General features: G+C 43.4%; 2 protein-coding genes across 8 annotated transcripts in view; one reads left to right on the forward strand and one right to left on the reverse strand.

Annotated features, from left to right (window-relative positions):
- The window catches only part of ZC3H12C (zinc finger CCCH-type containing 12C), a 58,621-nt gene extending 54,479 nt beyond the window's left edge, over positions 1 to 4,142 (forward strand). For all 6 annotated transcript variants that reach the window (XM_077341619.1, XM_077341617.1, XM_077341618.1 and 3 more), the window contains one exon: positions 595 to 4,142. In XM_077341619.1, the coding sequence (XP_077197734.1) occupies positions 595 to 1,988 (1,394 nt within the window). In that variant the 3' untranslated portion in view covers positions 1,989 to 4,142. The remainder of the gene's footprint in view (positions 1 to 594) is intronic.
- A 9,575-nt stretch (positions 4,143 to 13,717) lies between these two features.
- RDX (radixin) overlaps positions 13,718 to 17,325 on the reverse strand; it is a 54,253-nt gene continuing 50,645 nt past the window's right edge. The window contains exons 15-16 of one of the 2 annotated variants that reach the window (XM_077341628.1): positions 16,192 to 16,295; positions 13,718 to 14,439 (exon numbers count right to left, since the gene is read on the reverse strand). In XM_077341628.1, the coding sequence (XP_077197743.1) occupies positions 16,232 to 16,295 (64 nt within the window). In that variant the 3' untranslated portion in view covers positions 13,718 to 14,439; positions 16,192 to 16,231. The remainder of the gene's footprint in view (positions 14,440 to 16,191; positions 16,296 to 17,325) is intronic. The other variant, XM_077341630.1, reaches the window with a different exon arrangement.

Here is a 17,325-nt window from a genome sequence, read left to right on the forward strand (position 1 = left end):
TTGGGTTTATGCACTCCTCCCTCCCTCTGTGCATGGAGCTGAAGTTCCAAACTCGGGACCCTTTGATAAGCCCCAGGTTGTCCGCTTTATCAAACTGCAAATTCTTTCTTGCTGACAGACCATGGTTTAAAATCCTGGTTTACCATCAAGTGCTCAGTTCAGATGTCATGACACTTTTTGCACAGTTCTAAACCAAGAAGCCTTGAATCCCGGCACAGCATGGGATTGGTGGGTGGGGAGCGGTATGCAATCCCAAAGAATTTACTGGCTTATGCTCATCACAAACAAAGCATAGCCTGTTTCTCGTCTTGAACATGGGAGACACAGTAATTCTACCTTACACAGTGGATGGGGCAAGTAACGGTTTCTACGGTTGGTTAAAAACAAAGTTATAGTTAGCCATCTAACCTTTGGATTCATTGTGTTGTATGTACATATGTCCTATTTTCAGAAACTGTGATGCTGTCTTGTGTGGTTTTTTTTTATCCCTTCCCTGATAGCAATTGACATTGCTGTAGAATTAAATCTTGTCCTCTCTCTTTTTCTTTTCCCCTTCCTGACATGAAATAAATCACCAAACCCCAAATCTCTCAGGGAAGAAATGCACTTATGGACACAAGTGCAAATACTACCATCCGGAAAGAGGGAATCAGCCTCAGAGGTCAGTAGCTGATGAACTTCGCGCCATGTCCAGGAATACAGCGACCAAAGCTGCTAGTGAAGGAGGGCTGGTGAAAAGCAACAGTGTCCCTTGTAGCTCTAAGAGTGATAGCACTTCCGATCTCAAACGAGCTGCTCCAAAGAGGCAATCAGATCCTAGCATAAGGACTCAAGTCTATCAAGACTTGGAGGAAAAGCTTCCCACCAAAAACAAGTTGGAAACCAGGTCTGTACCTTCTTTAGTTAGTATTCCAAATTCTGCTGCTGCAAAACCCCAAAGTACTGCACCTTTAAGCAATGGCCTTCCCTCTGGAGTTCATTTCCCACCTCAGGATCAAAGACCACAGGGACAGTACCCTCCAGTGATGATGGCAACCAAAAATCATGGAACGCCAATGCCTTATGAACAGTACCCCAAATGCGAGTCTCCCGTGGACGTAAGCTACTACTCCATGTTAAATGCCTATTCAAACCTAGCTATCTCAGGGCCCCGGAGCCCCGAAAGGCGTTTCTCTTTGGACACGGATTACAGAATCAGCTCTGTCGCCTCTGATTGTAGCAGCGAAGGGAGCATGAGCTGTGGCAGTAGTGATTCCTACGTCGGCTACAACGATCGGTCCTACGTGAGCTCTCCCGATCCTCAGCTGGAAGAGAATTTAAAGTGTCAACACGTGCACCCCCATGGTCACCTTAACTCTCAGCCGTTCCTGCAAGGTTACCACGATCCATTAACAAGAGTGCAAAGTTACAGTCATGAAGAACCAAAGCATCACCACAAACCTCCCCTCCCGTACATGGCTGTACACCTTCAGCATCCTACCCTCGGTGCTCGCTCGAGTTGTCCCGGCGATTACCCTACCCCGCAGAGCTCCCAGCACTCTAAGAACGTGCATCTCGGAAGAGCCCTCGTGTCCACGAGAGTCGACAGCATATCGGACTCGCGTTTGTACGACAATTCTCCGCTCAAGCAACGAAAGTATTACTCCGGACAGGACGGTCTGGGTAGCTGGGACAGGCAGGGCTACGGGATTGATGCTTACGGCTACCGTCAGACTTACTCTTTGCCCAGTAACCCTTCCCAGCCATGTTACGAGCAGTTTGCCTTCCAAAGTTTACCTGAGCCGCAAGATCAGCCTTGGCGGATTTACTGTGGCATGCCGCAGGATCCTCCCCGGTATCAGGACAGCCGCGAGAAAGTTTATATAAACCTGTGTAACATCTTCCCCCCGGACCTTGTGAGAATTGTCATGAAAAGGAACCCTCACATGACTGACGCTCAGCAGCTGGCCGCCGCCATCTTAGTGGAAAAATCTCAGCTAGGTTATTGACGACGTGGCGGCGGCGATGCATCGTTAAGGTGTTTATTTAGTTCAGTCTCAGCTTTAATGCTGAGGGAGGTTTGCTACAATAGCATTTCTGATCTCCTTCCCAGCAAGGGGATTATCTAGTAATCCATTTATGTGAAATCCTGTGCTACGGAATCTGTGTGTACAACCCAATGCATCGGAAGCGGCAGGTTTTGTTTTAAATGCTAACTTGAATTTTTTTTTTAAAAAAAAGAAGAAATGTCACGACTGGAAGCTCTTTCCAGTTTAATATATTATTATGTCTGTGGTCTCTGTTAAGGAATCTTTGGCGCAGTGGGGAGGGGGTGATAATGCAGCACTTTGGGGAGTTTAGGTCTTTATTAAGTTAATGGGTGTTCTCGTCCTGCAAGTGCAAAAGGTTTTAAAAAAAAAAAGCCCTGCAGAAAATGGATAGGATTTTTATGCACCCAACAAAACAGTTTTCAAGCTAAGCTTATTATTGAACTATTTTTTATTGCAATTAAGTTATTTTTATTTTATTTGTGTGGGGAGTTTTTTTTATGTGTGTGCGCTATAATTATTTTATTTATAGACAACAAAAGGTCTTCTATAGCACTGACTTTATTTTTTAAACCGTATGTGTGAGTTACCACTTTTAACGCTGAAATCGGTAACAATATATTAGTACTTTATTATAGTATGGCACTTTTCATTTGTGTTTTTTTGTTTTTTTAATTGAAATTATTTTGGTGATTACTGTTGGTTTTTGGCGCCAGCAGATGCAATCAGTAGGAGAGCCTGCCGTCCCTAATTTATTATTACGTAGAAGGCGAAAGCCTTTTCTTCTGTGCAGGCTTCAAAGCTGCTGAGCGCCTACAAAGTAGGGCTGGTGAGACTTAGGCCGTTTGTTCAGGTACAGCTTTTTCCAGCGATGGTCTCCTTCCAGCCATCAGAAATGTCAGTAGCATCGAGATATGTTTTTAGATGTCTCTCTTGCTCCTCCAGCAGATGCACAGGTATACTGGATACAATGCTTTTTTATAAAACAAAACAAAAAAAAACACGCCTGTTTTTCAATGAAACAAATTGTTCTCAATGCGGTTTTTGTATATAAGATACTGTGTATTTTTTCATGCTATTTATCAAGGCTGGCCTGCAGACGGTTTCATGTTGTGTCGAAGATATGCAACATTTTAATAACTGCACTGTAGCGATAGTATTAGAAATGAGAACAGTCCACTTTCTTTTTCTTTGTACGATGCCGTTAGAAGTTCTCAGAGTTAAGTATTCCGGCCCGTTGTATCTCGTAGGCCGTATCCTTGCCACAAACACCGTCGTTTTAGAAGCAGACAGAACAGTCTCTTCTAGTATTCGTAAGGGATATTTCTGGTTTTTAAGTCATGGGTTCTGCTGTGTCTCTTAAAATGTCCTTTAGGGTAGGTATATTAGTCGTCGATCTTGCAGTCAGCGGCCGCTTTCCTTAGACGTCGCGATCAACCACTTTGCAACGCTAGGATTTCCCTGCAGCTCAACACTGTGCGAGGTTCCCTGTGTTTACAGTGTTGGTGCTGGCGATCGCTGGGTTCATAGATAGATGCTGCTTGAAGACCACATCCCCGCCCCCGTAGAACCAGAAAGTTCCTTTTACCGTTGATACAAATTGTATCTTTAACTATGAGAACTATTTTGATGTATAGATCTGTCTTTAAGAACACTCGCACAAATGTGTCAAGATAATTAGACTTTTGGGCAACATTTTACCCCTTATTTAAAAGCTGTAGAATTGAAACCCAACACTCTCCTAGGTAGGCAAATACCTCAGGTCTTTATGATGTGTAAAATATATTGGTTTGAAACAACAACAAAGCTATTGGCTCTTTTTCTCTTCCTCAAACGATAGCGAGAGATATCTTATCAAGAAAATAACGGTAAAATGCTGCCTGAAAAGAATGTCCAAGCACCTTTTGCATAGGAAAACTTTTTTCACTACTTGTGTGACACTGTGTGTTGCAAGAAGTAGGATTTTGGTATACAGGAAATGCTCCTGCCAAGCATTGTTCTTGTAGATGTATCCAATAATCTGAACCATGTTCAGCCAATTCAGGATTTGTTCTTCTACGCCAGGGGTAGTCAAACTGCGGCCCTCCAGATGTCCATGGACTACAATTCCCAGGAGCCCCTGCCAGCATTCGCTGGCAGGGGCTCCTGGGAATTGTAGTCCATGGACATCTGGAGGGCCACAGTTTGACTACAAACCAGATGGGGTCTCAGCTTGATTAGATCCAGCTGCTGGCCTGTACCAGTTCAGATGGTTCCATTTTCTACTCTGTCCACCTCTGCTTAGAGAGAATCTATTTCCCTGTTAATGTCTTCCCTTCCCCTTACCTTAATTGTTCCCTATGCACTGGACCTGTTTTAATGGAAGTCGTGCATTGTTAAATGGAAACAGGGTACAATTAATCTACGTGCTTCTCCTTTGCAGGCCTCTTAAAACTAATGGGAGTTGCACGGAAGCATGACCTGTACATTGCAATGGGGCTTCTGTACGTACAGTCCCTGTAGCAGGTTCATATTTTGTTTGTGAGTTACATTTGTATTAATATTTCAGTTACCACCATGTTTGTGTGTCTTTTGAAAGATCTAAGTGGGTTCCTGCCACTGGGAGAATGCAGAACCGTTTATCTGGAGTAGAACGACATTTCTGTTTCTAGTTTAATGTCAAGTTGGTATATGGTGCGTTAGCCTAAGTAGGCTTAGCTGTAGCCTACAAACCATGAGAAAGGGCGTACTCATGCACCGTGTGCTACAGTGTGAAGTGAGCTGCTACCTTGTATGTTTAATAAGTCATAATTAATTTAAATGTATCTTGAAGCAGCCTGTGGGTCTCCTGGGGTAGAGATTCCAGAATGTCCAAACTTCGAAGCAAAGCCTACAAAGCCTCTCTTTGGTGTTCACATCTGGTCTTCTATGATGGCCTTCTTGGGCGCATTATGTACATACTCATTAAAAACTGATGGAAAATCCATTTACCCTACCAGAGCCTTTCCACTCATGCCTCTTTCTGACCTTTAAAGGACATAGAATTCTGTCTTCAGAACATCCTTTTCCTGAACAGAAAAGGTTAGTCTGGCTGATCCCCAGCTCCATATACCCGAAGAGTCCATTGGCTTTGCTCGGCCAAATGGCTGTGCCTTTTTGTGCTCTTTCACGGCTTTTCAGATGGACTGAGAATGTGTTTTGCAACCACAAGGGAAAGTGGTTATTTGGCAGCTGGCAGCCATTGGGCTCGGTCACCTGACTCTTATGTTGCAGAGCAGACTCCTTTCTCTGAGGACATCCGCAGAGATTCAAGATCTGCTGTCGTTCCACTTCCATATTTCCTTTCAGACTATTTAAAAAGAAATAGGTTTCAACAGTGGCTGGCTAGTGTCAGAAGAAACAAACACAGCCATGCTACAGAGATGTCAGATCTGTTTTACATGAATGCTCATCTTGGAGGAGGTTTCGATGGGCTACATCTGCAAGGGAAAAGCTTCAAAATTGCCTTACACGAGTGGAGCTTCTACAAATGCTGGTCAGGAATCCATCCATCGTTAACTGAAATTAAATATGCTCTCTGTGCATATAATTTTAGGAGACGAAAATTAGGCTCCCGTCTAGTCTAATTGATGGCAACAGATGAACCCGATAGAAGAAGTAGACCCAAGCCATCGCTGACATGGGACCTTGTGTGTATGTGTGTGTTTTAATTACTTGGAAGCACTTAGCAATATAAATCATTCTGGAATCGTGTCGGTATTTGTAATTGATGGATGTAACTATGTGTGAATGTATATTTAGTATGCAACATGGTATTTATTTAATGTTCATGGATTTTGGCCATTTTTATTTAAAGTCTCCTGAGAGGACTCCAGAAACATCAAAGATTAAATTGGATAGGTTTTATTCAGGTGTGTCTGAAGCAGCAGAACAAAAGCTTACTCTTGGCTATTTTTCCCCCCAAACTGTGACAGTATTAATCATTTCCTCCCACCACTGCATCCTTTCAGCATTGTCCTCTTACTGGCAATGCCCCACTCATGCCCACAATCTAAAGAAAGACAAACGGCATAGAAGTACATCTATGCCTTTAACTTCGTCAGCTGTTCAGATTAGACAGAAGTAAAATAAAACACAAAGGGGAAACTTCTCTGCATTTGAAGTAGGTCTTACTGTTGGGTTCCCCCCCCCCAAAAAAAAAAGCTATGGGAGAAACAACATAGCAGGCTCTTGCTCTCTGGCAGAGGCTCTTGGGAATTGCAGTCCATGGAAATCTGGAGGACCACAAGTTGGCTACCCCTGATCTAAGGGGACGGTGAGGTAGTTTATGGCAGTAGAGAGGCGGAGAGGAATTTTGGGGCAGGATGGAGGCAGCAATCTGACTCTTCCTGCTGTAGCTGCATTTCCCTAGCAAGAGACATTCCAGTGTGGCTTCCCATTGCCTGCCTCTGAGTGGTAGCAACCCTGGCGTTCCTTAGTGGTTTCCCCTCTCAGACCGTTTACGCACTGGAGGTTTCATGCTGGGCTGCAGGCTGGAGTTTTATTCATGGCAGGTTGCCCCAACTCTTTCTACACCCACATGGGGGAGCAGTTGGCCTGGTGCATGTCATCTACCCCTGATATGTGCTCCTGCACGGGAGCTGGGGCAGTGAAGTGTGTAAACTATCTTAGTGATGACCAGGGCCAACCCCAGCAAATTCCTGACGAAAACAACAGCTTCAGAAGGTGGGATGGATGGGATCATATTGAACTGAATACTGCTGCACTCCTTCCCCTCCTCAAACGATGTCCTTCCAGATCTCCAGGAATTACTTAACCCAGGGTGGTCAACCCTTCTCCAAAAAGTCTCCAACTTTGGGAGGCTGGAAAAGCCACTTCCTGCTTGCTCCTGGCCATGGGATTTTCCATTGCTTGCTTGTCGCTCCCTCCTCTCTCTCTTTTCTTGTCTTTCTCCCCAATGAGGAACCGAAGTGGCTTTTACAAATTACTTTTACAAAGAACTTATATATTTCTTCCAGTCTAAAACATGGCTACTGTGCAACAACCAAAAAAGAAGTGTAGTCAATGTAGTGTGTTTTGAATTTGCAGTTGACCTAATGCCAGGAAAGAGTTGTGTTTGTATTAGTGTGTGTGTGTGTGTGGGGGGGGGGGTAAGTTTCAGAACAGGTTTCCTCTCCCCAGGCTACCGTATATGCCAGTTATGACTCTTATGATGGCTTTCTCATCTGCTCTTCCTTCCCAAGCTAATTATTTTAGTTACTCTAATCCAAGGTTGGGAGAAGCTCTTGCATGTGATTTGCTGATGCAGTTGAACTGAAAAGGTGAGTGGGAGTTTGTGATATGAAAAAGGGAAGAATGTTGTAAAAAATATGCAAGTATGGTGGAAAAGTAAAGTACATTGCAGACTTAACACCTAAATGCTTTTTTCATCCACTTGATGGAGGCTGAGAATGACTTTCTTTGACACATACATTTGGTTCAGATTTTTTTTTTGTATGTGTTATCACTACAGGATTGATCCAAATATGCCAACTCTTGTGATGCCTCCCCCCCTCCGAGAACCTAAATTAGGATATTTCAGATTCTGGACTTTTTCCACAAAATGCTAATCGTGGTTTTTTAGCTTTTGTCACAGCTTTCATTATTGCCATGTTTTGAGTTCTAGAACTTTTAAGTTTGCCTAAGGCAGGGGTAGTCAAACTGCGGCCCTCCAGATGTCACAGTTTGACTACCCCTGGCCTAAGGTCTAATTAGAGCTTACCTTTATAGTTGGCTTCAATGCTCAATATGCTGGTTTTTTTGCTCAATATGCTGTTTTTTTATTACCTGTGTCGAATGTACCCTTGGGGAGATGCATTAGCCTTACTGAGAATGGAACCTCCCAGCTCACCTCCAGAGGTCTCTCTCAGCCTTTCCTAGAAGTGTCCCTTCCCCATAAGAATTTTTTTTTGGGGGGGGGGGGATGCAATGTAAATTTAAATGATGTAGGTGTTTGTGACATCATTACAGACACTCGAAATTTCTACATTGCCCACTCTCTTCCATGGTGGCTTCAGCACCTCAACAAAAATGAGGCCAGATCCTTCCCAAATTGATCAAAGCTTCCCACCCCCACCCCCAGTTGTACTGTGCGATACCACATTTTAAATATAAATTAAAATGGGAGGGATATGCGATAAAGTATTGCAACATTACATGTCCCTTTATTCTGCTAGCTTCATTTCTGTAGTTTTCCTGCCTGTTTTGCAGTTTGTCGCTCTTTCAATAAAATTTTCCTTTCCCTTTTATGATTCAGGTCTTTAAAATCTAGTGCTATATCCTTTTGCATGACTGCTTGCCAGATGGATGGTACTGTATATGTGTACTTAATTGTCACTACCTGGTAATAATGGAATGAACTACTGATTGCAATGAACTATTGAAAGACTTTTAAAATAAAGTGACCACTTTGGGAGGGACATCTGGGAGCATCTGGCAAATTGTACTTATGTTGCAATTAAAAATATATATACTACAATACTATTTTTGCGTTTTATGCTTTCTATGAAACTTTTTGTTGCTCCATATAGACCAAATTTTTAATCAAGAACCCCCCAGTCAATGGTGTCTCGCTTTACCAATGTTAAAATCTGGTCACCTTATTTTAAAATAGTATTTTTATTTCAATTTTAAGGAAAAGAGTGCCCTTGCTTTTGTTTAAAACTGATTGTAGGAAGGGAAAAAGAGAAGTAATGTGTAACCCTTTGGGGCCATGTATTTATTTTCTGGCATGATGTTTAAAATACATGTGTTGCTTTGTATCTGCTTCATAAATGACAGCTACTGTTAAGCAGTGATAAGCCATAAGATATAGCTTAAGATGATTTAGGATAATTTTGCACTGTTTGGCCTGGATCTCTATTAAGCAATGATAAATGAAACCTCACTTGATAATGGAGATTTAATTAGACTTGGTGATGTGTTTGAACAAGGCTCCCTTGACCATGTGTGACAGATGGGTCCGATAATAGATCAGAAAAAAGCACAAAAGGCAGAGAGAGACGACGGTTGTGCAGCAATGTGTCCTTTTGGAGTGCACTGATAACCGGCCCATAGTATAGCTACTGAGTTTGTTGTGTCTATTTAGCATGGGAAAAGTGGAGCTTTTCCCTTCATGGGGCTATATTAACTCTGCAAATGTTGGTGCCTCGGTTTAATCATCATTGCTTCCACTTGTGGCTTTTTGTGTAGGTATGAGGCCATTGGGAATGTTCAGCCTGGACAAAAGGAGGTTGAGAGGGGACATGATAGCCCTCTTTAAGTATTTGAAAGGTTGTCACTTGGAGGAGGGCAGGATGCTGTTTCTGTTGGCTGCAGAGGAGAGGACACGCAGTAATGGGTTTAAATTACAAGTACAACGATATAGGCTAGATATTAGGGGAAAATTTTTCAAAGTCAGAGTAGTTCAGCAGTGGAATAGGCTGCCTAAGGAGGTGGTGAGCTCCCCCTCACTGGCAGTCTTCAAGCAAAGGTTGGATACACACTTTTCTTGGATGCTTTAGGATGCTTTGGGCTGATCCTGCATTGAGCAGGGGGTTGGACTAGATGGCCTGTATGGCCCCTTCCAACTCTATGATTCTATGTGTAGTAGCTTTCCTTCGGTATCCCATTCAATGAGGACTCTGGATCAGGTGATCCTATTCTTAGATCTCAGCTTAGATGTAGATGTTTGCAGGATACAGGGAGGGGTGTGTGTCAGGAATACTTGAAAAACAAACAGCCTCTTTAAAGGAATGTTCTGAGCATGCCCAGTTACTGAACTACATTGCAAGGTTACATTAGCATTGACAAGTTAAAGAAATTCAGCAATGGTCTACGTTCAGTGGCCTTAGCTTGTATTTTAGATATTTACCAAATGCTTGTGGAATTGTCACATTTCCCTTATCGGCGATAGCCACGTGTTGAATGTTTACTATAATATCCATCTTTGGAACACTGCATGGCAACCTTGGGGGGAAATGAATATATAAATATACATATATAAATAGAGAAATAAGGTGGTCCCAGATTTGTAGCCTCCCAAATGGATTTAACCAGGTTCCTGATTTTATGTCTTTTGCATATGTTAACAAGCTAGTGTGGCACAATTTGCCTTTCCCTTAAATCTCTTTGGATTCCTAGCTTATTCTGAAGCTAAGTTAAGAGATAACTTCTAGGGATGACATGGAAAGGTCCCTGTTCTTCCATTGATATTTAATTTTTAAAAAATAATTTCAGTTTAAACGGTCTGTTCCTTTTGATTCTGATGTCTCCCTGTAGAAACAAAGGTATACATATATACATATATCTCTGAAGCATCTGGTGAAATGATTATTTATATTACTAACTATGGTGTACTTTCCTTACAATATGGCCATTCACATCCAGCGAAGCTGTACTTGGGCCTTACAAGAACAACAGCAATGCATGTGCATGCAGTCTACTGTTAGAAGCAAAAATAATAATAATAATAAAAAGCCTAGTTTTTTTTTCTGTTGGTTGGGCTGTCTTTGTTTCATGCACTGGAGCCTGCTCAAAGAAAGAAGCTGTGCAGAAGTTAGACTTCAAGAAGGACTGCATAATGAAACAGCAACACCTGTTTGCTCGAAGGCAGCATAATAGAATAAAAATAGAGTCGAGTAGCACCTTTAAGACCAACAAAGATTTATTCAGGGCGTGAGCTTTCGAGTGCAAGCACTCTTCGTCAGATGAAAGCTCACGCCCTGAATAATTCTTTGTTGGTCTTAAAGGTGCTGCTGGAGTCTGATTTTATTGTGCTACTTCAGACCAACACGGCTACCCACTTGAATCTAGAATAAAAATAAAATAGATTTTTCAAAAGCGTTGAACAAAAAGTTGCTTCCATCATGGGTTTTTCCACGTGGCTTTTTAAATGGCTGTTCCATCCTCCTTTTCAATTTATCCCCCAGTTTTCCTTTTCCCAGCAGTTTATGTCCCACTGGCATTTCAAATGAGTTGTGAATAATGAAGCAAGAAAATTAGGAAAATTACCTCCATAAGCCCTGGATCACGAAGTGTTCGTTTTCTGTGGATAGTCGCTTCTCTCTTTGCGACTTGTGTCACAGGGCTAACTTTCCTTGTTTGAAGTACCGTGAACGCTGCCATTATGTTCAGTCGTACGGGGGATGTCAGCGGGCAGAGTCCTCGCGAAACATGCAGCGCAATCTCCTATAGAGAAGACACAACTGACGGGTAGAAATGATGCTTTGTACACCAAGTCCCCCTGCTGACTTACAAAGATTTACCATGGCCAGGAAGGACCGCACTCAAGATCTCACTGATATCAGTCGTGCGCAGTGAGCATAAAAGATTATTGGTCTGACTTGGTATAAAATGGTTCTTTGCTAGGATGGTGAGGATATATTAATGCGACAGATCATTAAGATAGCTTTTAAAATAGTAGACATTTTATGTGGTGGGGCATCTCTTGGAACAGGCATCCCTTGGAATATTCAGGGACAGAATCTGTTTGCTACTGTTTGGATAGATCATTGTGTGTGCGTGTGGTCTTCATGTGTGTTGAGACTTGAAATTGGAAGCCTTTTTTCTAATGGGAAATGGGAAACGATAACTTCTAGCATAGCTCATTTATTTATAATTTGGTTTTTATACTGCCCTTCTCCACTAGTGAGCTTGCGGGAGTTTGCAACAATAAAATGACACATCGTTATAAGAGTTTAATAACGAAATTCAGCTTCTCCCCCCTCCCCACCCCGCTGCCTTTCTATCTTACACCAGAACAACGGGGCAGGAGGCCAAGGAGAGGAGGGAGGCCCATATGATCTCCAACGACTATGGCCTCACAGATAGGTTGCCTGCCTTGTGCTATTTGGGCCAGGGTGTGGTTCTCCTGCCAAGACTACAGAAGAACGGTGTAACTGTGTGGTTGTAAAAACACATTTCAGCATGTCCGGGCATGCTTGCTCCCTCCTTCGGTCTTTATCATAGCACATCAGCATTTATCAAGATCTTCAGGGACATTCCCAGGAGTTTAAAAGAAAGCGGTGGCTCAGCCTTGACTGGGGAAATCACATGATCCCTGTGACCAGATACACCCCCAGATTTGTAGGCAAGATGTCTGAAGGCTCTGACAGGGAGGCTGTCTGAGACCCAACTCCATGAAGACAGAGGCCTTGTGGCTGGGGAAGCAAGATCTAGATGAGGAAGCGTGCGTCCCCTGCCTTGATGGAGCGCAATTAACAACGTCATGCTCTGCCAAGAATCTGGGGGCAATCCTTGATGCCTCCCCCTCTCAACAGAGGCACAGGTTATGAATGTAGCTCACCAGGCGTTCTTCCATCTGTGTGAAGAGGCTACCAAGTAAATTAACAACAGCAAAATTTTCTAAGCATTTCTCTTTCTTCTTCGAGTCCAGTGAAAATGACCAGGACTCTCTAGGACTTACTTTTCAATTTTTGTCAGACAAGCCAGAAACCTGAGTCTCAGTTAATTTCTTGAGCTGTTTAAAGTCTTCAGTCTCTTGAAATATCTATTAGGTGAGGCAAAACCTTCTCACTCTCCTTTCTTGCATATTACTGACCTACCTGGCCCTGGAAGACCTAGCCACAGTGATCCATGCAACAGTTACTTCCAGATTGGATTCCCGTAACACTTTAGGATGCTTAGGGCTGATCCTGCGTTGAGCAGGGGGTTGGACTAGATGGCCTGTATGGCCCCTTCCAACTCTATGATTCTATGGTTCTATGAACACGCTCTATGCAGATCTACCCAGAAATTACAGCTGGTGCAAAATGCAGCTGTTTTGCATCCTTACGAGGACTCCATGGAGGGCTCCTTTGTCTTCAAACAGCTGCACTGGTTGCCAGTAGAGTTCTGGATCAGGTTCTGTCTGCTGGTACTAACCTTACATGGAATGGGCCCTGCGTATCTGAGGGACTACCTTTCTCAGTACTCCCTGAAGAGTATTACATGGCAAACTTTCCTCATACAAGCGTATTGCATGGCAATACAAGGGTATTATACTGTAAATCCCAACTTTCTGGTCATCCCTGGCCTCGGAGAGATCCAGCTGGCCTTGGGTCTTGCTTGGTGGAACGTGTTGCTAGTGGGGATCAGGGCCCCAACAAGAGCGATCAAAGTTCGCAGGGCTTGCAAAATGGCACTCTTCCACCAGACCTACTATGGTTGAGGCCATACCTGGCCTAGAAGTACTAGGGTCTTCTCTCCATTATTCCCCCTACTTTAGGCTTTCCCCCTCCACTGGGGATATCGAACCACTAAAACTAGAAGAAATCACCAGTGAGACAGTGGCAGTTAGTGGAATGGTGAAGCCCTAAATAATTTTTAAATGTTTAAAGTATGCTTTTATTGTTTTATGGCTCTCAATGTTAAACTGTTGTACACCGCCTCGAGCCCACTGGTAGGGAGGTGTGGTCTAGACATTAAATTATTAGACATAAATATAAAATAAGAAACAAATACCGTGAGTACATTCTTGCTGGAGCGAAACATTCGAGAGATCCTAAGTACTGTAATGATCCAGTCTCATAACTACCCTCAGGTGAGTAGTGAATAGCTGGAAAATGAATGAACCACGTTGTTTTTAAATGACTTGCTCGGCGCTACCCGGAGAGATCAAGGATTTCAGTTCCTGCAGCACAACGTTGCTCCTCCCCCCCCCCCCCCCGCAACCAAAACCAAACACTGCAAACTCTACTCCTCTCTTTTAATTAAAAGCATTTAATGGTTGCATAACATCTAGATCGAAGGAAAAAAGTTATTAAAGAATTGTGAGAATTAGGTTACATTCATTCAAAAACTAATGCACAGGGTATTTATTATACATACAATGCCCATATATATTGCACAGAAAATGGTTCAGTTGTAGCAGCTTTGAAGGAAAAATACTTGATCTCATACTGATGCGGTACTAAAGGAGTACAAAAATAGTATCATTTAAACCCAAGGAAAACAGTGATTACTCTCGTCCCCGTGCCACGCCCCGCCCCGCCCGTGCCTTTTGCCAGGTTTCAGGTATCAAAACATGAGCATCCAATAGATCAGTTACTACAGTACATCTTTTGTTGGTTCCAAGGTTGCTTTTCATTTTAGCTGGGAAGTATATTAGTAGCTTTGTTTTCTCTGCCTCAAGAGCATGTCACATTTTGACAGCATAAGTGCCATACAAAACCTTTTCAAGTGCTGTACAAAAGATTAGAAAAACCCAGTGAAAAAACCCGAGTCGGGAAACAGTGACCGGCTCCTTCAAGAGAGTTGACAAATGCTTAGCACCTTTTTGGGGAGTTGTTTCAAGGACTGTAAGTGTTTCCAAATAGCAGAAGCGCAAGGAAACGCCTTGGCAGACCTCGGGCTCTTCTGCCGCTCTTTAGTATGTTTCTATCCTAAGAGTTGCATCGGTTCTTACGTTTGTAACCTGCATAAAGAGACAGAAGAGGAAAGGGGTGGGGGGGAAACACCCAGGCAGATTTAATTTTTTTGCAAATGGAAAAAAAGCCAGCACACCACACATGCATGGTTTTAAGAGAGCAGGAGCCCGCTATGTTGTTTCTCCCATAGCTTTGGGGGGGGGGGACCCAACATGAACCTAATTCTTAAAAGGTGAGAGTGAAGCAGGAGCTTAGATGGACAGCTTGCTTACCATGGAAGACCACCACACAGTACAAGAGCTTGGGCATCTATTTCAGTCCGATAGAAATAAATGGGATACAAAAGCAGGTGGCGACTGGGTTAGGTTGCAGTCCAAAATGTATTTCATGTATTTCCTCTATAACTGGGCTAATAACGAAATAACCTTTTGTCTAAAAGGGGCGTCAAGATCTGAACACTATCCCAGAGAAGCAAGGGTCAACTACAGAACTGGCTTGTCCGGATGCAACAGCGCTCTGCCTAGCCCTCTTCCTATTTAAGCGTCTAACAGTGAATGTTGACTCCAGTCCAAACTTCTTATGGAAGAGCTTTAGCTGCCCCTTCCTGCAGAAGGGTTCCTCTGGGACTGGGTGAGGGGAAAGGGACTCATGCAGGTTTTCCCTTCCCACTGTAGCTCTATACCACATCCTATAGTGCTGAGAACAGCCTCTTGCTCTTCAAGAATGGTCTTTCAGGATGCTACCGAGAAAAGGGGTCGGCAGAGATCCCTTCATCCCATAGACTAGCAGTGAACTTTCCCTGTTCTTAGTCTTGCAACCCATCGTTCTTTTTTAAACAAAGCAGGAGAGTCCAGGGCTGAGCTTAAAGTCTTCTTCGTGCAAAGGCTATGTTGCTACTAAGCAATGTTCTGGTAGAATCGCCAAAATATCCAGTTCCCATCTACTCGAGGCAGTCAATATTAACCTTAATAACGGAACAGCACTTTCTGCCTTCAGCCCAAACTACCAGCAGGTCAAAGTGAAAGGCTGGAAAATCACCATCTGGGGTGATCTTCAGAAATAATCTTTAATAGATCAGGCGAAGAAGAGTCGGTTTTTACACCCTGCTTTTCACTGCCCAAAGGAGTCTCAAAGCGGCTCACAATTGCCTTCCCTTCCTCTCCCCACAGCAGATACCCGGTGAGGTAGGCGAGTCTGAGAGAGCTCTATGAGAAACTGGTCTCCGAACAGCATTAACAGGTCATCCAGCTGGTTGCCTGTGGAGGAGTGGGAAATCACACCTGGCTCCCCAGCTTAGAAGCTGCCATTCTTAAGCATTACACCAAGCTGGTTCACTTGAGAGGGTGCTTTGCAGCGTAGTATAAGGATGAGTGCAATACTTTCTGCAAAATAGCCTTTTGAATTGCAGGTGGCATTTTTCATCTCCACTGAATTACACTATAGAAGCTAAAAGCAAATATTTGTATGAGCGACACATTTTAGTTCTGGCCTAGGATGTTGACACATTTGAACGTCTGAAGAATAGACATTCTAATTCTTGCTGAGATGACAAACTTGGGTGTCTGGATTGTACCACTTCTAGCAGCAGGACTGAATACTGCTCCACACAGAGCAATTTTCATGTAAGCAACTAGCTATCAAGGTTGTTACCTAACCATCTTTCTGCCATGCCGTTTGTCATGTGCAGTGTTCATGGCATGCTCTGCCTTCCTCATTCCTGCACATGACTCAGTCAACGTTTTTCAGGAGATGATGCATAGATTCTTTTGTTGTTGGATGTCCTACTTGTGGGTACTCACTTCAAGATGCCCTGGGGTGTTCCTTAGTCTCCTTTCAGTGTCAAACTCTTACTTCCTCTTCTGAGGGGGGTGAGGGAGGCAGCATTGCTTCCAACTCTGTGGAACTGAGGAAGCAAATGTTTGTATGAGCTACACATTTTAGTTCTGACCTATGATGTTGACACAGTTGGACTTCTCAGTTCTTGGAAGCTAAGCAGGGTCAGCCCTGGTTATTGGCTTGCATGGGGGACCACCAAGGAAATCCAAGGCTGCAATAATCTATACATTATGGGAAAACTAAGTTGCTTGTATTGTTCTCTACATTCTATGTAAACCGCTGTGGGCCTCAGGGGAAGGGCGGCATATAAATACAACAAACAAACAATGCAGAGGCCGGCAACGGCAAACCACCTCTTTGTGTCTCTTGCCTTGAAAACCCAAAGGGGTCACTATTTATCAGCTGCAACTTGATGGGCATTTCCATCACCACCATCACAGCCCAGTTCACATGAACGTTTCTGAGCTGGCAGGTGGCCTCATGAAAGCACATCCCATACAGCAGGGGTAGTCAACCTGTGGTCCTCCAGATGTCCATGCACTACAATTCCCAGAGTTTGCTGGCAGGGGCTCCTGGGAATTGTAGTCCATGAACATCTGGAGGACCACAGGTTGACTACCCCTGCCATACAGTACATGAAATATCAGTGTGTGTTACTTCCAAGCACTGGTGCTTTGGACTCAACCCATCAGCAGAGTAGGATGTTTTTTCCATTGCCTGACCCTGAAATTCTCTGCTGTGGGCGGTCAAGGAACCCACGGTATCAGTTCAGTATCTGGGGAATTAGAGAAAATCACTCTGGTCTCTAATAAAAGTGTCACTCTACTAGAAGGACAGCACCTTCAGAGCCAGCCCCTTTATTGTCTAGTGTTTGCTACTTGGCAATCATAGATGGAGGTGCTTTTTCAAGATCTATGTCACACAAAGACATCTTGAGGCAACTTTTCCAATCAGAAAAGCCTCTATGATTGATACGAAAGATTATTCAGGCTTGAATATATAAAATATGCCATTACACGTACCTTGAATTCTACCTTGATTCAATGTATCCCATGAGAAGCCCTTAGGCAGAAAACATGCTGTGAAATGGATTTGGA

This window comes from Paroedura picta, chromosome 6 (assembly GCF_049243985.1).
Source record: "Paroedura picta isolate Pp20150507F chromosome 6, Ppicta_v3.0, whole genome shotgun sequence".
Taxonomy (NCBI): domain Eukaryota; kingdom Metazoa; phylum Chordata; class Lepidosauria; order Squamata; family Gekkonidae; genus Paroedura; species Paroedura picta.